Consider the following 22,728-nt stretch of genomic DNA (forward strand, 5'->3'; position numbering starts at 1 on the left):
AAACTAAGATTATCTTAGATGTGTTATAAGTAAAAAGGGAAGAGATAGATACTGTTAGTAGTTGTGTTTTCGAGATTCTAAAAGGACAGAATTGAAATTCTGACCATTTTAAGGTTCGTGTATTTTCCTCGTGTTGGTGCTTCTTCCTTCTTCATTTAGAACAGATTGGAAAACCATTGCAGAATCATTGAAAATTAAGGAGAGATCCTTAGAGAAAATCTAATCTGGCCCCTAACTGACTATTAATTCTCTACTTTTTCTTGTAGACTGATATAGAGGTTTTGGATTTCATTATTTGAAGATTGATATTGGCCTTAAATATCATGTTCCTAAAATCTCCCCTTATATATTAGTGCAATTTCATCATTGGCCTTGTATATTCCTGTTCCTCCCCCAAACTTTCAGAAAGTCATATTAGTTCTAGATCTTTTTTATCATTATATAGGTGCCTAAAACAACCAGGAAATTATAACATTTTAGAACTACAAAACACTTTGGATATGGAGTAAACATTGTTCCTTTTATAAATAGTGAAATAAAGGTTTCAATCGGGTTAAGTGACTTGATGTGGTCACTCAGATGATTAGTGGCAGAATTGTAATTAAACTTGAATCTAAGTTCAAGTCAATTGAACAATTCAGCTAACTATTTATATTGCATGCTACAGTAAAAAGAATGCTAGATTTAAAATTAAAAGGCCTGTATATCCTAGTTCTGATTGTTCAGTCTCCGGTAAGGCACTTAATACTTCTAGGCTTCAGCTTGTTCAGCTTTAAAATGAGGGAATTGAACTAGGTGATCTCTAAATCAGTTCATTTATTAAATATTATGTATGCCCTAGGTGGTATGCCAGGTGTTGTGAGATTCTATTTAGCTAGACATTTTTCTATTTGCATAAGACTTTACTAGACAGTGGAAAATGTATAATTCTTTAAAGAGGCTTGTACTCTTATGAAAATTATAATTAAATGTAAGGAATTTGACACATAAGAAAGTAATTATAATATTAATTAACTAACATAAATATAGAAAACTACTTCTGTGTGTTTCAAGGGGGAAAAAAAAAAGCAAAAAGGAAGGTAATATAATTATCTTATACTCAGTCCAGGTCAGAACAAATATAGAATAGTTTGCTCATTTTTAGTTGTCACATTTTAGAAAGGTCATTGCTAAATTGGTGTTCAGAATAGGTGACCAGTGTAATGAGAAGCTTGGAAAGCATACTAAATTTGGGAAAGGTTAGCTTGAGGAAGAGAAGAGCAAGTTGGGAAAATGGGAGGGAATAAGTGTAGTCTACACATTCTACCTAAAAGGCAAGAGAAAGGTTGATAATATGATAATCCATCTGCATTTTAGATAGTGGTTGGACAGGTGAAAGTCACCAATATATAGTTGATTGGCTGGAAGAGAGAGTGTAGCATTCCAGGTAAGATAAAATAGTCACATATAGGAAAGCAAAGAAAATAATTAGGGGAAAGTTAACATGTCTAGAATGCATACTATGTAAGAGCTGATTGTTAAATTTTCAATGTGAGCACTTATATACCTTGAGAATCTACACATACTACATATGAAGGCTGGATTTATAGTTCAGTTATTTCTAGACTTTAAAAAAATGATGGAAGGAATGTCAATTAAAGAAAATTAAGATTAAACATGTGTCCTGCAAGCTTTTTCTTTTCTTTTCTTTTCTTTTTTTTTTTTTGAGAATCAGTTGTTAAACATTTATCAACATATTGTTGCCTGTAACGAATACTATATGAGCTTCTTGACAATGAAATCTGTTTCATCTTTGTATTTTCAGTATGTAGCTCAGCATAGTATTATTAGATGTCTACATGTTTGCTTTTGAATGAATGTGTGTGTGTGTCTATAATCTGTATCTGACAGCAAGGTAGCATAGTAGAGACTTATGTCTGGAGTCAGTCAGATTTGGCTACAGACACATGCTGAGTGATCCTGTACAATTCACTTCACTTTTGACAGCCTCAGTTTCTTTATCGTAAACAGTGAATGCAATGATTACCTAATAGGTTTATTGTACATTAAATGGAACAATATTTTTATAGTGCATAGTAAAACTTAAAGTGATTTTATATATTATATAGATGTAGATCTATAGATAGAAAAATCTGTTGAAGATGTGATGATGAGGATCAGTACTAGAGAGGAAGCAATAGGAACAGAATGATGAATAACCACCCATTTATTAAATGCTTGTGTGCTAAGTGTCAGGAATACAAATAGATAAGTGAAATAGCTCCTGCTCTCAAGGAATTTACATTCTAATTCAGGGAGACATTCCTAAAGTTGCTGAAGAATAGTGGTATGTAAGGGTATTGCTGCAGAGCAAATGGCAAATCCTGGTAGTCCCAAAGAAGCATCTTCAAAGTAAATGGCAAGATTTGGCATGTATACAGTTAATTGGCATGTCAGATCTCAATATTTGAAGGTATGCAAAGCATGGTAACAGAGCAGATTGTGTGCCCAATGGACCAGATAAGGGAATTAAATGTCCCAGAGCTCTTCCATCTTACTTTAAAGATTATACTTAGTGACTCAGTGTTTTTCCAAGTAGTATGAGTAACCATAGCTACCTTGCAATGGTGAGAGAGACAAAGAATGTAGGGGCTTAGTTCAGTACTGTTGAAAATGATCTGAGCATTGGAGATAATGCAAGGACTTTGATTTTTCTTCTTTAATAGGTTAAAAAACAGCTCTATCTAGCCATGAGGGGAAAAGGGGAAAGGGATGTTGGCAGTAAGTTTAGGGGTACAGGAACAAGAGCTTCCCACAGAGCTTATTCTGCTAGCCTTCGATGGGATCTGTGGTGGTTGGTGATGGATATAAAAGATAGGAAACAATGTGAAACATAATGCAGAATGGAATTAACAAGGATTATCAATTGACTAACTGTTAAAATGAGGATGAGAAAAGAGCCAAAGATAACATCATGGTTTTGAACATGGATGATTACATTGAATAGATGTAAATAGGACAACCAAAAGAAAAATCCAGTTTAGTATGTAATATACTTTGCATTTATTCCTAATCAGCAAACATATTTGAGAAAATCATATGTATTCCCCATATATATGTATATGTACATTTGTTCAATGATAATTATATATATATATAATTATAGCCTTAAATTATATATATATATATATATATATATATATATATATATATATATATAATTATAGCCTTAAAGATCACATATACATATATACATATATATATATATATATATATATATATACATATATATATATATATATATATATATACACATACATATATATGTATATGTACATTTGTTCAATGATAATTATATATATATATAATTATAGCCTTAAATTATATATATATATATATATATATATATATATATATATATATATATATATATACATATATACGTATATACGTATATACGTATATATGTATATGTGATCTTTAAGGCTATAATTATCATTGAACAAATGACCTAAAGGAAAATATTTAAAACATTATTAAGAATTCATTTTTTTCTTTGTTGGGAATCTGTAGGGAAAGAAGCAGGTAAACCTCTGACCTCTACAAAAGCTTTAGGAAATAGTATTTTCCTAATTTGGAAATAAACATGATTAGGTAAAGAATTTGGATAAAACATTTTATTCTATATGTGTGGGATGTTGTGAAAGTCAAAGTGATAAAGGCAGAAGAATGGGCTGTGTGGTTGTAAAATTCTCCTTCCTGTTTCAGACAAAGCATACCAATATAGAGAGTTAATATTCCACGAATAAATCCCTATAGTTGACAGGTGGTCTTCTCCTGGCAAAGCCTTTAGCAAGTCACAGTCTGGGTGGCAATCGTCTTCTACCCCAAGGATTAAAATTTATCACTGTGCCTTCTTTTACTAATAGACATAGGGCTCTCTCAAAGGCTAAAGCCCTTCTGGGTAAGTCACCTATTGGATATTAGCAGTTATATCTCAAATGATTCTCCAGCTGTGCCTAACACACCAAGAGTCAAATGCTTCCCTGCTTGGTCCTCAGTTAACCATGCATGCTAATCTTAAGGCCAGGGATTATTCTTTGCTTTTATAAAATGTACCTCTTCACCAGAAAAACTAATAATCATAAGATTATATAGATATACAAATGAAAAGGACCTTACATTCTCTTGTCCAAAAGTTGCATTTTGCAGAGGAGGAAACTGAGGCCCAGAGAATTGACTTGTTCAAAATCACACAGATGATAAATGGCAGAATAGGATTTTGACCTCTGTATTCATGATATCAAGTTCAATTTTGTACTATACTATAAACCCTCTTTATGTGTGTATGTAACATAACATTCATACTTTATTACCTACTGAGTTCACAGAAACTCTGAATTCAGCATTATAAATTTATTAGTTGTTCTACTGCACCATACTGCCTCTGTGAATAAGGATGTGTTTTGAGCCTTCATTATTGTTCTGCTGAAATTTAAACACAGATACACACTTTGCTTTTCCCTAGGACTTGTCATGAAAGCTTTATGCATTGAAGCCTAAAATATTCCATGGGGAAAGAAGGGGCTAAAATACTATCTCACTACTTTTTTAGGGAGCATTTAAAATCTCCTGTGACACTAATAAGCCAATGCTTCCTCTTCATTCTGTCTCTTCTTTTTTTTCACCTTATCCCAAATTAAGTCTTTATTATGGCAAACACATGCTTGAGAGTGTTGGGAATGATGGTATTTAGAACTATTTGATCTTTTATAGAATTTTTCTCTCTCTTTCAAGCATTGTAGATTTTTAGGTTCTTCAGTGGTTATATATAAAGGTGTTAATGTAGATATTTTCTCAAAGATATAGATCGTAAGCTATCAATGATTGAATATGCTTCGTGTTTTCTTCTCTATTTCTTCCAATGAATTTTGAAAAAAAAACTCTACTTGATATATTAGGGGGGTTTCCTCTAGTTCTCTTGGCTTTACATGGTGGTTAGTAAAGTACATGCATTCATCAGTTGTTTCTCACTGTCACAACTCCATCTCTCTGATGACACACACTTAATTGCTTCTTCTGTCCAGTTCTTCATTTTTAATACATTGATGTTTCCTCATATTTACTATGTGTTTCTCATTTGGGTGCTATTTGGGTGACACAACATTAATTCTCTCAACATCTTTGCAAACTATGACTGCATATGGCACACTATAATTAAAATGTCAGATTTTTCAGATGGGAAACTTGAACTACAAGTATTAAGTAAATCTTAAATAGATTTTAACTTTAATCTTATCTGGTTCTACATTGCTCTCATACCCATCTCAATCTAGCTAGAATTCACTCTTTGCAAATTACCTTTTTTTTTTTATATTATGCATGCATTTATAAATGCATTTGCTTTCTTTTTCAGTATAAGCAAGCTCCTTTAGGGGAGAGACTGTTTTGCTTTTGTACTGTATTTTTATCCTTAGTATAGCACCAGGAATATGCTTAGTGCATGCTTGTTAATTTCAATGAAAAACATATTTTGCTGACTTCTATTGTCTGCTTGTCATCATTCTTTACATTTTGATGTGGGTCAACGAGGTATGTCATTGCTAATCCTGAACTAACAGTCTGAAAACCCAACTTCTAGTCTCTAGTCATATGATTTGGGATAAACCAGTTAATCTCTGTGAATGTCATTTTTCTCATTTGCCATATTAGGATATTCATGTCCTAATGACATGAATATGTCTTGTAAAAGGACTATTCAAGGAATGTAGAATGAAAGTAATGATAATTTATTAACTTTTTTATTTTGCATGTAGAAATCTTAAAATTGAGAATGCTGACTAAAATATAATTTTAATCTATTGCTAAAATCTAAAACTAGAGTCATTAGTGCAAACATCATAAATTTCCTAACATTTATTTCTGGAAAAAGTATTAGTGTCATCATCTGTATTACTTCAGACTAGCAGTTAATGTTTGATCAAAGGATCGTTGATTTAGACTCAGAAGCAAATTTAGAAATCATCTGATCTAACCACTTCAGTTTTACAGATGGATAATTGAGGTCTGGAGAGGTAATTTGTAAAAAAAAAGTTTTAATTAAGGAATATATACATACATATACACACACATATACACACACACACACACATATATATATATATATATAGTATGTATATATGTATATACACACAGAATTATATAAAAATATACAATATATAGAATATACAACATTGGGTTGATGCAAGATAAGGAGTAAATTGAAGGTAATCTTAGAAGAAAAGGTACAGGGTCATAGAAAGAACTTTTTTTTCAGGAAGTGGCACTTGTGTTTAATATTCAAAAAAGCCAAGGGGTCTAAGACTTCTTGTTTAAGAGTTATAATTCCCTGGATTAGCCAGGGAAAATGCACTGAGATGTAAGATAAAATATCATGTATAAAAAGACTAGCATCCAGGCTAGTATGCCTAGTTAGTAGAGCTCTTAGGTGGGGAGTAATGTATTCATGGGTTAAAAGATTCAAAAATAGGAAGGGGCCAGATTTTCACATTTTATCTTAGAAGAAAAGAGAGCCACTGGAGTTTATTGAATAGAGGGATGACATGGTCAAACCTATAATTTAAGAAAATCACTTTGGCAGCTATATGGAGAAGAAACTGTATGGAAAGATAGTTGAAGCAGGATGTACAATGAAAAGGCCATTGCAAGAATTGAGGAGAGAAGTTATGAAACTGGGGTACACTGGGGTGAATTTTACTAAATTATATTTTCCTTTTTTTGCAAACTATTTAAAAAAACATTTAATTATGCACATGATGTGATCAGGACATCTTGAAAGTATTCTTCTAAGGAGAAACTTAGTAGTGTGATTGGAGAAAGGGGAATGTATTCAGGGAATGTTGTGATTGGATATGTAGGGTGGGTGAGAGAAGGGTTGAGAATGAGGTTGAACAGAGATTGAAAGCCTGGGTGACTGAAAGAGTAGTAATTCCCTTAGCAATAATAAGCAGCTTAGAAGAAGCATGAATTTGAGAGAATAATAATGAGTTTTGTTTTAGACATGCCACATTTAAGTTATTCATGGGAAATCTATTTTGAAATGTTGAACAAGCAAGAGATATATTGGGAAGGTAGATCTAGGAATCACTTATATAAAGATGATAATTACATACAGGGTCACTAATCAGAGCTACAGGTAAGAGAAGACAGAAAGAAGAAAAATATTAGGACCAAGCCTTAAGGGAGTGAAAGTGACATAGATGAAGGATCTAGCAAAGGAGAATGAGAAGATATTATAGGATATAATTTGATACCCATTATATCCATGGTGCCAAACTTTCTACAATCCAGGCAATCTAGAATGTCACAACTGACTATATTGCAAATATTCGATTTGAAAGATACTCATTTAGAACTCAGAATACATTTTTATACAATCTTTTAAATGACAGGGAGATTTCTAGAATAGTTTATAATTTAAAAAATCCATAATATAAATAAAACAATATAGTAGAATGGTATATTAGATGGAATGATGGATCTGTAGTCAAGAAGACTTAAGTTCATATTCTGCCTTAATTATGTGACCATGACAAAGTGTTTTAAATTCTGAACCTTTATTCCTTAAAATGGGAATTAAATTATCTATTTACTGAAGTTTTACTGTAGAGAGTTGTTAGATTGAGTAAATGGCATATTGTATACAAAGTGCTTTGCAAACATTAAATCACTAAGTAAATATCAGATTTCATTATGATTTATTTGTGGCTAAAATGAAACTTTTATTGACTTCCCTTACCTTTTGTGAACAGTCATCATCTCATTTCCTGAAAGCAGAATTCTATCCCTTCCTTGATCTTTCTTATGTCTGAAACATAGCTTTACAAAGTTTCATTTTTTTGTTTTTTAAATTGTCATTTAACCTAGGTTATATTGCTTTTTTGGACTTCTTGACAAGATTCTTAATGGATTGCAAGACTTTTGTGTTCATCCTCAATTATCTGTCTTTGCTTAAATCACTATTTCATGTTTAATTCCAAGTTGGTAACCAAGCATTTATTAAATATTTACTGTGTGATAGGCATTGTATTATATACTAGGGATACATACATACATACATACATACATACATACATACATAAATAAATAAATGCAGTTCTTGCCATTACAGCACTTATACTTTACTGGGAAGGACAGGAAAAAAAAGAAGAAAGAAAAAAAGAAAGAAAGAAAGAAAGAAAGAAAGAAAGAAAGAAAGAAAGAAAGAAAGAAAGAAAGAAAGAAAGAAAGAAAGAGAAAAAACAAGAAAAAAGGAAGAAAAGAACAAAAGAAAAGAAAAAAAAAAACGAAACAAAAATCCCTTGTGCATTATGAATGCACTAGTGTGTGTGTATGTGTGTGTGTGTGTGAGAGAGAGAGAGAGAGAGAGAGAGAGAGAGAGAGAGAGAGAGAGAAAGAGAGAGAGAGAACACCTATGTGTATCTGTGTATTTATAATTTCAGAAGAGGAAGGCACTACTAGTAGAGTTGGGGGTGTGGTGAACTTAAACTGGGAAAAGTTTCCAGTAGAAAATAGCTTTTGAACAGAATCTTAAAAGAAAACATGTTCAGACCTGTGCTTTAATAAATATACTTTGGAAGATGAATGGAGGAAAAATTGGAATGGAAAGAGATTTAAGGAAGAGAGACCATCCTGAAGACTTTTCAGATAGTCAAAACATGAAGTGATGAGGACCTGCCTTATAATGGCAGCTATATGACTGGAGAGGAGTTTACAAAAGGGACCTTGAGACAAGTAGAAGTGACAAGACTTGACAATGGATTAGATATAAGGGCTGACTGAGGGTGTAGAGTCATGATGACACATAGTTTTTATACCTTTGAGTGACTGGAAAGATGATTGAACCCTTAATATGCTAGGGAAGTTGGATTGAAGGAAGGGTTTAGGGAGAAATTAATGAGTTCTATTTTGAACATAGTGAGTTTGAGATGTCTATGAAACATCCAGTAAGAGATGTCCAGTAGGCATAGTTGATATTCCTATTCAGCCAAATTAGATTCTTTAACTACCACATTCTTTCCCTCTTTTTCCTTAATGACTTATTCCAGAATTAAATTCTAATTCTGTATCTCTCATTGCTTTTGAACTAATGCTTATAATTTATACACATTTCTGCTTTTCAAAAACATTTCCATCAGTAGTAGCTGACATATTCAATCACAACTATAGATTATTTTACTGCAAGATTTATGATTTATTTGAGGAAATTTTCATCTAGTTCTTCTCAGCTGCACTGGTGCTCTATGGTACATGTCCACCACTTCCTTCATCATTTTGTAATTGCAATTCGTCATGACTCTTCCTTCAGCTCTGTATATATATTTTCATATTGTACACTATTGCTCTCAATCCCCTTATCCATAATCTGTTCCTCTTGTCCCTTTCCATCATTTTGTTGGAATCATGAGTCATACCCTATAATGTCTGAAGTTATATTACTGTTTGACCATGCCTGAGATTTTATTCACTTTGTTCATCTCATTGATATAGATTTTTGAGCTAGAGCATAATTTCTTACATCTTCCCCCATCATTTTCTTCAGATGACTATGAAAGCATTTCTACAGTTAATCATCTGTTTTTTTTTTTTTTTTTCATATCTATTGCCTTTGTTTTAGTAACTGTATCTGGATATTTTTCACCTACAATTCTAGTTAAAAATCTTTTAATAAGAGACTAGTTAATAGGCAGATACATTCTTGTGGTATTTAGTGGATGGGTAGAAACATTATCCTAGGATAAAAAATGTTTTTTATATCTATATTGTCCAACAAGGAGGATACTAAGAATGTTCCTCATCACACTTTACTTTTGTAACAGCCATGAAGTTAGCTGCCCCAACCTCAGAAGTAAAAAGATAGCTTGAACCAAACTATTTACTTTCTCCATTAGCTTCTTTTCATTGCCCTCTTATAGTGCAAGTGGCTACTAGTGAGAAAAGACAATACTAGCCTCAGGAGATCTCAGCTAAAAATGGTTTTGTATTTTATAAGTTAATGAGTGACTATAAATGTGGTCATGTTTTCAGGGACCATAATTTAATTAAATCTATAAAAGAACAAGGTTTTTTTTTTTTTTTAATGTGTAGTTCTCTACATTTTATTATTTGGGCTTATAATTTATTATTATTGTAATATCAACCAGATTTATAAATCACTTTTTAGGAATATACTCCATATCTTAGGGAAGCCATGAGCCAGTATAAATTAGGATTTGTTTTCAATTTGAAGAGAAATTTGATTGCTTCAATCTACTTGTAATTTAGATTCTCTGCACTACCTCAAGGAATACCCTTAGGGAAGACTTTTGAACATTAGAAGTTTAGACTTCCGGTTAAGATGGCGGAGAGGAGGCTCACAGTTGCATAAGCTCCGCGCTTTCTCTCACTATCCACTTCATTACAAGCCTCTGAATCAATGCTTGACTGAAAAAAACCCACAAATAGTTACCAAGAGAAGCCATCCTTGAGATCCGCCAAGAAAGGTCTGTCTTTACTGGAGAGCTGGGGCGGTTTTAGATCGGGCGCAGGCGGCGGGCAGCGGCAGTGAGAGCACGGGAGCAGACTGGAGAGGGGGTGGGGAGTGATCGCAGCTGTCTCTGCGGGGAGAGCTTCGCTACAGGTTTGGAACCTGCAGCAAGTCAACAGCCCAGCAGAGAAGCTAAAAACACCGGGGCTGAAGAACACAACCGCAAACAGCTGGAGTCTCTCAGGACCTGGCCACCCCCCCCTTCCCCCCCCCTCAGTGACTCAGCACGCTTTGGGATCTCAGAGCGCAGGCGCAGCACAGTCCTGCTAGTGCCTCACTGCTGCCACCTGCAGTCTGTAGAGGAAGCTCGATAACACACCCAGCCCCCCCCCAAAGAAAGACTCCAGTTTTTTCTGTTTTTCTTTGGTAGTTTGTCTCTGATTAATAGACAGAATGAGCAAGAAGCTGAAGAGGACTTTAACCCTAGACAGCTTCTACACAGATAGAGAGCAGACTCTAAATCCTGAGGAGACTAAAAACAGGCAGTCCCCAGGTGATTCCCCAAAGGAGGAGATCGTCTGTTCCTCAGCACAGATGAACCTCATAGAAGTGATTAAAAAGGCTCTCACAAGGGAGCTAGAAGAAAAATGGGGAAAGCAGAGTGAGGCTTGGCAAAAGAGAAGGAAGCTTGGGAAAAGGAGAGGGAGGCTTGGCAAAAGAGCCTGGAGAAGTCAGTTAAAGAGAGAGTGGATAAAGAAGTAAAATCCTTGAAAAATAGGATTAGTGAACTGGAAAACAAAATTGGCGAAATGGAAAAAAATTCCACAGAACAAAAGAACTCAATTGGACAATTAGAGAAAGATTTTAAAAAAGTGAGTGAAGAGAATACTTCACTGAAAATCAGAATTGAACAAGTGGAATTGAATGACTCGAGGAGACAAGAAGAATCAGTCAAGCAAATCCAAAAAAATCAAACAATGGAGAAAAATGTGAAATACCTTCTGGGGAAGACAACAGACCTGGAAAACAGATCCAGGAGAGACAATCTGAGAATCATCGGACTCCCAGAAAAACATGATGAAAAAAAGAGCCTGGACACTGTCTTCCAGGAAATTATCAAAGAGAACTGCCCAGAAGTCATAGGAACAGAGGAAAAAATAAACATTGAAAGGATTCATCGATCACCCACTGAAAGGGATCCTAAAATCAAAACACCAAGGAATATAGTGGCCAAATGCCAGAACCCTCAGATGAAAGAAAAAATATTGCAAGCGGCTAGAAAAACCCAATTCAAGTATCAAGGAGCCACAATAAGGATCACCCAGGATCTGGCAGCATCCACATTAAAAGATCGAAGGGAATATGATATTCCGAAAGGCTAAGGAACTTGGTATGCAACCAAAAATAACTTACCCAGCGAGAATGAGCATCTTTTTCCAGGGAAGAAGATGGACATTCAACGAAGTAAGCGAATTTCATCTATTTCTGATGAAAAAACCAGAACTTAACAAAAAGTTTGATCTACAAATATAGAACTCAAGAGAAATCTAAAAAGGTAAAGATTAATCTTGGGAACTATATTTTGACTATATAGATGCATAAAGAATACATGTATACCTTGTTCTAGAAATTGATGTGGAAAGGACATTGTACCAGAAAAAGGGTAAAGTGGGGGTAGTACATCTCATGAAGAGGCATAGGAAACCTATTATATCTGAGAGAAAGAATGGAGGGGGATGAATATAGTGGGTATCTTACTGCCTTCAGAATTGGCTTTAAGTGAAAAATCTTAAGACATATTCAATCTATGGTGAAACTTCTCCCATCTCATTGAAAAGTGAGAAGGGAAAAGTGGAAAGGGAAGGAATAAGCTAAGCGGAAGGGAATACGGGAACTGGGAGGGAAAGGGGTAAGATAGGGGGAGGAACTCTAAGGCGGGGGGAGGGACACTAAAAAGGGAGGGCTGTGAGAAACAAGGGGTGCTCACAAGCTTAATACTTGGAAGGGGGGGAAAGGGGAAAGAAGGGAGGAAAGCATAAACCGGGGTTAACAAGATGGCAAGTAATACAGAATTGGTCATTCTAACCATAAATGTGAACGGGGTAAACTCCCCCATAAAGAGGAAGCGGTTAGCAGAATGGATTAAAAGCCAGAATCCTACAATATGTTGTTTACAGGAAACACACCTGAAGCGGGGAGATACATGCAGGTTAAAGGTAAAAGGTTGGAGCAAAATCTACTATGCTTCAGGTGAAGTCAAAAAAGCAGGGGTAGCCATCCTGATCTCAGATCAAGCTAAAGCAAAAATTGACCTAATTAAAAGAGATAAGGAAGGACACTATATCTTGCTAAAGGGTAGCATGGATAATGAAGCACTATCTATATTAAACATATATGCACCAAGTGGGGTAGCATCTAAATTCTTAAAAGAGAAACTAAGAGAGCTGCAAGAAGAAATAGACAGTAAAACTATAATAGTGGGAGATCTTAACCTTGCACTCTCAGAATTAGATAAATCAAACCAGAAAATAAATAAGAAAGAAGTTAAAGAGGTAAACAGAATACTAGAAAAGCTAGATATGATAGATCTCTGGAGAAAATGTAATGGAGACAGAAAGGAATACACTTTCTTTTCAGCAGTTCATGGAACCTATACAAAAATTGACCATATATTAGGACATAAAAACCTCAAACTCAAATGTAGTAAGGCAGAAATAGTAAATGCATCCTTTTCAGACCACGATGCAATGAAAATTACATTCAACAAAAAAGCAGGGGGAAGTAGACCAAAAAATAATTGGAAACTAAATAATCTCATACTAAAGAATGATTGGGTAAAACAGCAAATCATAGACATAATTAATAACTTCACCCAAGAAAACGATAATAATGAGACATCATACCAAAATGTATGGGATGCAGCCAAAGCGGTAATAAGGGGAAATTTCATATCTCTAGAGGCCTATTTGTATAAAATAGAGAAAGAGAAGGTCAATGAATTGGGTTTGCAATTAAAAATGCTAGAAAAGGAACAAATTAAAAACCCCCAGTCAAACACTAAACTTGAAATTCTAAAAGTAAAAGGTGAGATCAATAAAATTGAAAGTAAAAAAACTATTGAATTGATTAATAAAACTAAGAGTTGGTTCTATGAAAAAACCAACAAAATAGACAAACCCTTAGTAAATCTGATTAAAAAAAGGAAAGAGGAAAATCAAATTGTTAGTCTTAAAAATGAAAAGGGAGAACTCACCACTAACGAAGAGGAAATTAGAGCAATAATTAGGAGTTACTTTGCCCAACTTTATGCCAATAAATTCGACAACTTAAATGAAATAGAAAAATACCTCCAAAAATACAGCTTGCCCAAACTAACAGAGGAAGAAGTAAATATCCTAAACAGTCCCATCTCAGAAAAAGAAATAGAACAAACTATCAATCAACTCCCTAAGAAAAAATCCCCAGGACCAGATGGATTTACATGTGAATTCTACCAAACATTTAAAGAACAATTAACTCCAATGTTATATAAACTATTTGAAAAAATAGGGATTGAAGGAGTCCTACCAAACTCCTTTTATGACACAGATATGGTACTGATACCTAAACCAGGTAGGCTGAAAACAGAGAAAGAAAATTATAGACCAATCTCCCTAATGAATATTGATGCTAAAATCTTAAATAAAATATTAGCAAAAAGATTACAGAAAATTGTCACCAGGATAATACACTATGACCAAGTAGGATTTATACCAGGAATGCAGGGCTGGTTCAATATTAGGAAAACTATTAGCATAATTGACTATATCAATAACCAAACAAACAAAAACCACATGATCATCTCAATAGATGCAGAAAAAGCATTTGATAAAATCCAACATCCATTCCTAATAAAAACACTTGAGAGCATAGGAATAAATGGACTTTTCCTTAAAATAGTCAGGAGCATATATTTAAAACCATCAGTAAGCATCATATGCAATGGGGAAAAACTGGAACCTTTCCCAGTAAGATCTGGAGTGAAGCAAGGTTGCCCACTATCACCATTATTATTTAATATCGTATTAGAAACACTAGCCTCGGCAATAAGAGTCGAGAAAGATATAAAAGGAATTAGAGTAGGCAATGAGGAAACCAAACTATCACTCTTTGCAGATGATATGATGGTATACCTAGAGAACCCCAGAGATTCTACCAAAAAGCTATTGGAAATAATTCATAATTTTAGCAAAGTAGCTGGCTACAAAATAAATCCCCATAAATCCTCAGCATTTTTATACATCACCAACAAAACCCAACAGCAAGAGATACAAAGAGAAATTCCATTCAGAATAACTGTTGATACCATAAAATATTTGGGAATCTATCTACCAAAGGAAAGTCAGGAATTATATGAGCAAAATTATAAAAAAGTCTCCACACAAATAAAGTCAGACTTAAATAATTGGAAAAATATTAAGTGCTCTTGGATTGGCCGAGCGAACATAATAAAGATGACAATACTCCCTAAACTAATCTATTTATTTAGTGCTATACCAATCAGACTTCCAAGAAAATATTTTATTGATCTAGAAAAAATAACAACAAAATTCATATGGAACAATAAAAAGTCGAGAATCTCAAGGGAACTAATGAAAAAAAAAATCAAATGAAGGTGGCCTAGCTGTACCTGATCTAAAATTATATTATAAAGCAGCAGTCACCAAAACCATTTGGTATTGGCTAAGAAATAGATTAGTGGATCAGTGGAAAAGGCTAGGCTCACAAGACAGAATAGTCAATTATAGCAATCTAGTGTTTGACAAACCCAAAGCCCCTAACTTCTGGGAAAAGAATTCAATATTTGATAAAAACTGCTGGGATAATTGGAAATTAGTATGGCAGAAATTAGGCATGGACCCACACTTAACACCATATACCAAGATAAGATCAAAATGGGTCTATGACCTAGGCATAAAGAACGAGACTATAAATAAATTAGAGGAACATAGAATAGTTTACCTCTCAGACTTGTGGAGGAGAAAGAAATTTGTGACCAAAGATGAACTAGAGACCATTACTGATCACAGAATAGAAAATTTCGATTACATCAAATTAAAAAGCCTTTGTACAAATAAAACTAATGCAAACAAGATTAGAAGGGAAGCAACAAACTGGGAAAACATTTTCACAGTTAAAGGTTCTGATAAAGGCCTCATTTCCAAAATATATAGAGAACTGACTCAAATTTATAAGAAATCAAGCCATTCTCCAATTGATAAATGGTCAAAGGATATGAACAGACAATTTTCAGAGGATGAGATTGAAACTATTACCACTCATATGAAAGAGTGTTCCAAATCATTATTGATCAGAGAAATGCAAATTAAGACAACTCTGAGATACCACTACACACCTGTCAGATTGGCTAAGATGACAGGAAAAAATAATGATGAATGTTGGAGGGGATGCGGGAAAACTGGGACACTAATGCATTGTTGGTGGAGTTGTGAACGAATCCAACCATTCTGGAGAGCAATCTGGAATTATGCCCAAAAAATTATCAAAATGTGCATATCCTTTGATCCAGCAGTGTTTCTATTGGGCTTATATCCCAAAGAAATACTAAAGAAGGGAAAGGGACCTGTATGTGCCAAAATGTTTGTGGCAGCCCTGTTTGTAGTGGCTAGAAACTGGAAAATGAATGGATGCCCATCAATTGGAGAATGGCTGGGTAAATTGTGGTATATGAATGTTATGGAATATTATTGTTCTGTAAGAAATGACCAGCAGGATGAATACAGAGAGGCTTGGAGAGACCTTCATGAACTGATGCTAAGTGAAATGAGCAGAACCAGGAGATCATTATACACTTCGACAACGATATTGTATGAGGACATATTTTGATGGAAGTGGATTTCTTTGACAAAGAGACCTGAGTTTCAATTGATAAATGACGGACAAAAGCAGCTACACCCAAAGAAAGAACACTGGGAAACGAATGTGAACTATCTGCATTTTTGTTTTTCTTCCCGGATTATTTATACCTTCTGAATCCAATTCTCCCTACGCAACAAGAGAACTGTTCGGTTCTGCAAACATATATTGTATCTAGGATATACTGCAACATATCCAACATATAAAGGACTGCTTGCCATCTAGGGGAGGGGGTGGAGGGAGGGAGGGGAAAAAAATCGGAACAGAAATGAGTGTCAATATAATGTAATTATTAAATAAAAAAACTTAAAAAAAAAAAAAAAAAAAAAAGAACATTAGAAGTTTTTTCAGGTTCATTGTTGTTCAAATTTATGCCTTTAGGATTAAGGATTTGGAATCTGAGAATAAAAATACTCCATATCTAGTATTCAATAGATGGTCATAGATCATAGATTTTGAGTTGGAGAAATAAATGTTAGAGGCATTTCCTAGACAAGTCACTTAATATTTATGTGCTTCAGTTTTTCCATATGTGATAAGAAGGAATTAGACTCATTGTTCTCTGGTTCCTATCATGTTCTAAATCTATGAAACGTTGATCCTAATCTATCCCATTTCCCTCCTTTTATAGATGAGAAAACTGAGGTCCAGGGAACACTTATTATTTAGTCTAAGTCACACAGTAAGTGTCATCCAAAGCCAGTCTTTTTTTCCATCTATACCACGTGACCTGTTTTATTGCTTTATCCGACATGCACTAGATAGCTAAAAGTTGTTCTGGACTTCCCAGTGAATTACAAAATTGTATAAAAATCATTTCTATTCCTAGCCTGTACAGTATAATAAAACACAGACTCAAATCTAATTTCACCTACTTCCAGAACTATTTTACTATGTTTGATTCAATTATTTTTTCTTTTCATCCTTTCTTTCAATTTGCTGTTTTTTCCTGATGCATCTTAAATTCCTGATACTTGTCTTTGATGAGTTGGCATGGAATTATTTTACATGAAGGATAAATGCTTAAAGAGGGGAGGAAAAGAATAATTTATTTTCTTTTTTTTTTTTTTGTTTTTTGTTTTTTGTTTTTTGTTTTTTGCTTTTTACTGAGGCAATTAGGGTTAAATATCTTGCCTGGGGTCATACAGCTGAGAAGTATTAAGTGTCTGGGGCCATATTTGAACTCAGGTCCTCCTGAGTTCAGGGCTAGTACTCTATCCACTGGACCATCTAACTGACCTGAGAATAATTTCTCAGAAACCTGTAGACTAAGTTCCATTATAAAAGGCAAGTTTCTTCTTCTGGTTCTAGCTTCATAAAACTATTTTTTCCTCTTTTGGAGGAGGTATGTGGAAGACTGTGAGAATAAAAATCATTTGTCCTTAATTATGACATTGATGATGTATTTATAGGCAGCAAAATGAATTCAGGAGGAACAAAGATATAGAATATTGATTGAAATGAATTTGCTCATAAATTCTCAGTCTACTGTGTTTTGAGCATCGTTAGAAAGTATAGGTCTTAACTGATTTTACATATCATATAAACATACTTCTGAAACTGAAATAAATAGAAATTAGAATAAAATGTTTCCTTTCTCCCTCCAAATTGTTTCTAAAGGATTGCACTGGTGGGCTCATGCCAACACAGAATTAAACTCTGAATTTTGTCTCATTTTTTGACCCCTCTAAAGATTCATGGAAACAAACATTCTACATAGCATACATAGAAGTATTTGAAATGTGAAAACTGGGAAACTACTGAGCTTTTTAACAGTGCACAATCAAATCAGAACACATCAAAACAGCTGGTGTTCTGTGACTCAGAATAAATCAACCCGCTTTGAGTCACCTCATACTACTTTATTTCTCTTTACAGTTTCATAGAAGAGATTTAAACTAACATATGTCCTTTCCATTTGAATAAATCTCTGCTTTTAGCTGCTTTGCTTTCTCATCCTAAGATGAGTAAAATTGGCTGCAACACAGAAGGAAAAAAAGACTAGCATTTAAAATAATTTCTTTAGGAAAAAAAATGTTCCTACATTTGTGTTACATAAATTATGTGCTCAGATGATGTGCCCTGGGAGAGAACATGATTCGATATCTTGTGTTTTGGAATGTGAATGATGCTACCTCATCAGTTTTTATATGATAGGAAAAAAATGGCAAAATATTATAATCCAGCATCTGAGTTAATAAAATATTCTTATTGCTTAAGGTAATAATGATACTTCTAAGAAATAGAATATTATGGTGCTAAGTAAAATATGAAAGACATTATTTGTTTTATATCCTGACATCAGTTTTTCACTTTTGTTCTGATAGGTATCTATTACACCATTTCTCTGGTGAAGGCTATTCAGCAGTGGTGACCTCTTCCAATCGAACACTCCACAAATTATTATCTCTGGACTCCCAGCTGACACCCTGCCGGAGGCTAGAGCTACTAAGCCAACTGGAACTGTGCCCGTACTCCTGTCAAGGTTTTTTTCTTACAGAGGAAAAAGAAAGAAAAAAAAAAAGATGAAGTTGGGCAAAGTGGAGTTCTGCCATTTTTTGCAGATAATAGCTCTTTTCCTGTGTCTTTCTGGGATGAGTCAAGCAGAATTCTCAAGGTCCAGATCAAAGCCCTATTTCCAGGCAGGGAGGCCACGGACCAAGCGCAGCTGGGTGTGGAATCAGTTCTTTGTGCTGGAGGAATATATGGGTTCAGATCCTCTATATGTAGGAAAGGTAGGGAATTTGATCATTCCGTTAAATAGGACATCTACTTATTGTTGATATTTAAGATATATTGGTGGGTAGAATAAAGGTAAATCAAAACAAAATCCAGAAATTTTGTCCTGAATGCAGTTTTGAGTAGCTTTTCTCTATTTCTATTGCCTATTTCAAGCTAGAATTTCCTTATATGTAAACTATTGTTTAGTTGTAATTAAAGTCCTTATGAAGTGGAGCCAGAGTCTTTTAGAAGATAATCTTACTAACTTCTGAATACTTGGGCTTTCTAATCCTGGCTCTGTCACTAAAAAGTATGTTACTTTGGACATGTTACTCAAAGCTCCCAGTATCTTAGTTTCTTTAACCTAAAAATGAGGATGTTGATAGGTGAGCTCTAAAGTATATTTTAATTTCTAATGTGTTATATCAATTCATTGAAATATAAACTTAATGAATTCTGCCTTAGTTGTCTGAAAATGAAGTTTAAACAGAATGTCGAGTATATAACATAGTTTAATTTTAGTCTTCTGGGATAATATTGTATCATCTTAAAAATTACTATAATGTCCGCTCAAATCATTGAGGATTACTGTGATTTGGTATTAGATTTAAAATTTACTCATTGAAATACAGTTTTAAGTTGTTTTCTTACTTTCTGTGGGGGATAAAGAATAGATTTCCTTATCATAGATGTTCAATAATTTGCAAAGCCACAAGATGAGATTTAGAGCCATTTGACTGAACCATCACATTGCTGATTATCCTTCTTTCAGTTCTGTGTTTCCTTTTGCTTTGTCCATATGCTTTATTTTGCCACGGAAATGACTATGAGCTGAGAGGACTAAAGTGCAGGTAGTAACATTGTTAGCATGCTAGAATATCTTTGGGATACAATTTGAGACTTTGGGGGCTCTGCCAAATTCTCTGCCTGAGAATTGGGTGAAATCATTCAGCCTAGTCTGCCTCATTGGTATAATGGTATGGCAGAAGAATTGGAGTTTCCTTGTGTTACTTAAATATAAGGCCAGGTCCTTAGGCTTCTGCTGAGTTTTAGGGTCAACCAATAGTATATTGTTGTGGAATTACTGTGCTGAGCACAGCTAAAGGTTTTCCAAATAGAATGCTTTGGCAGGAACTACTCACTCTGCATTTTTTCTGATTACTTTGTCACTTTTATGTTGTTGTTCCTGATAAGCTGAGGCTAAACAACCCAATAAACTTATCTTTGTATTGATTTTTCAGCTTTGAAGATGTAGGAGGAACCTTTACTATTTATTTTAAGGATTGCATTTTCACTTGAACCTTAATTTGTATGGTTTGCTAAACTACTTTACTACAAACTACTTACTACAAACTACTACTCTCCTCCCAGTATATCCAAGCCTCAAGTATTGTCGATTGTTTAAAGCAGTCTCCCCCCCCAAAAAAAATTCAAGAAAATGGTCATAAAATAAAATATTTCAGGTGACACTTCTACAACTACTTAAGGAAGTATGTTGGCTTGAGTAGCTTCATATACTATTTGCTTTTCTTTTTGAGAACATATGTTTAAGATATCCATTTAAATTAAGATGGAATAGCCATTTTAATATTCCCCTTATACCTCAAGTGCTTAAACATAGTGTTGTAGACATTTTGGAATTAAGAGTGATACTTTCTAGAACTATACCTCCCAGGGTGAAAACTCTCTCCATGTATGTTGATAAGCTTTTCTTCTGGCATTTATAGTTTTAGAGAATTGCCTTGGGACTCTGTGAGGTTAAGTGAACTGTTCACAGTAGCTCAGCTAGAATGTGTAAGAGGCCTGGCTTGAAATAGTGCTTTTTAAAAATATTTGTCATATTTTTTAGTCATGCTGCATCTTGACTTTTTCATAATAGGTATTTAATAAATTTTGTTTGAATTTAATTATTTGGATGATAATTATCCCTAAATCGTATTTGTTCTTCCTAATAAGTATTTCTTTTCCAAAAGTGACTTTTTTATGCTGTCTGTTAAGCAAAATGATCAAACCATTATGTATATTTTAAAAGATATATGTACTTTTCAATATAGTTATAGAAATTTCTAGGCATTAAAACATACACAAAACATAATACATTAAAAAGGGAATAGGACATAGTTTTAATTGTCTTTCATGCATTAAGCAATTCAATTATCAGCATTCTCAGACGTAGTACAATGATGTATCTTCTACCATCACACTGGTACTTTTTCTTTTTAAGTTTAATTTTTTTAATTTTAAAGTTTGCTTTAAGAAAAGATAGTGAGAGCAAAAGTAGTGAGAGTCATAAAGGTATTAAAAAGAATTGATGATTGGTTCAGTTGGAGAATTTCACAATGTGTAGTTTTATGATATCTCTATTGGAAAAGCTAAAAAAAAGTTCAACTATTTCAATAAAATGGCAATATGTATTGAACTAAATAATAATTGCAAGAATATAAATATTTAAAGAAAAAGGAAACATTCTATTGATTTGACTTGAGTTTTAAAGGAGCTAGGTAATATTTTGATTTTAAAAATCATATAAATGATAGTTTTAAAAGCCCTTAAATTGTAAAATATACATATTATACTATTTAAAATCTTTATAAGTATACAAATTAATTGGCTAGAATAATTCTATTGAAATAAATTGCATTTTGCTTTTAAATACAATAACAGGAATTATGTGGTTTATTCATTTAGTCGTTAGACATGTTGGATGATAGAATCAAGAAGCAAAAAAAAAAAAAAAAAACGAGTAGAACACTATGCCAAATCTTAATCAAGATAGATTTAAATCTTTTAGTGAGATTCAAAAAAATAAACTCAATTAATGCAACATAGACTAATATAAGATAAGTAATAATTTCTGTGAAAAATGTGCAGGCTTTTTAAAAAGTGTGTTATATGAGAAAGCAATGAATAGCAGTCAAAGAAGTTGTTGTCATCTTAAAATTTCATTAGGGAGAAATAATGCCCAGAACTTGGGATGTGATCAACCAACTACTATACTGTCTCTTTGCTATACCATAACTAGAGTATTGTATTCCATTTTGGACATCTTAGGAAGGATCACTATCAGGGATCAGTGAACCCTAAACAGGATAGTGAGGGATTCAAGATCATGCCACTTGAAGAGTAGTTAAAGGAACTGGGGATGCTTATCCTGATGAAAAGAAGACTGGAAGAGGCAGAGAATGATAATTGTCATCAAGAATTTGAAATGCCATTATGTGGCAAAAGGATTGTTTTTCTCTGCTTGGCTTTGGAAGGCTGAGTTAGGAGCAATGGGCTGAAGAAGTTGGAGAAAGTATGATTTAGACTTGGCAAAGAATCTCTTCCTAATAATCAGAACTACCTGCAAATGCAAATCTAGATAAAGTGGAACTTGAGGTCTTTACCAAATCTAAGATTTTGTTTTTAAATTTTGGAGGTATTGAAATGATGATAGATGTTTATAAGGAGATCAGAGAGTGAAAAAAGTGTTTATTTTCATTAGTTCTATTAGGGGATCATTGTGACCAAAAAACATTTCAGACTCCATAGTCTATTTCTGGAAGAAAAAGGAAAATCACTACTGTGATTTGAGAAATGTGTTTCCA

The 22,728-nt window shown here is 33.7% G+C and overlaps 1 protein-coding gene across 1 annotated transcript in view; it reads left to right on the forward strand.

Annotated features, from left to right (window-relative positions):
• The window catches only part of CDH7 (cadherin 7), a 209,631-nt gene that overhangs the window by 10,532 nt on the left and 176,371 nt on the right, over positions 1-22,728 (forward strand). Inside the window, exon 2 of the mRNA XM_051970519.1 lies at positions 18,748-19,155. Within this exon, the coding sequence (XP_051826479.1) occupies positions 18,946-19,155 (210 nt within the window). The 5' untranslated portion in view covers positions 18,748-18,945. The remainder of the gene's footprint in view (positions 1-18,747; positions 19,156-22,728) is intronic.

This window comes from Antechinus flavipes, chromosome 1, assembly GCF_016432865.1.
Source record: "Antechinus flavipes isolate AdamAnt ecotype Samford, QLD, Australia chromosome 1, AdamAnt_v2, whole genome shotgun sequence".
Classification (NCBI taxonomy): domain Eukaryota; kingdom Metazoa; phylum Chordata; class Mammalia; order Dasyuromorphia; family Dasyuridae; genus Antechinus; species Antechinus flavipes.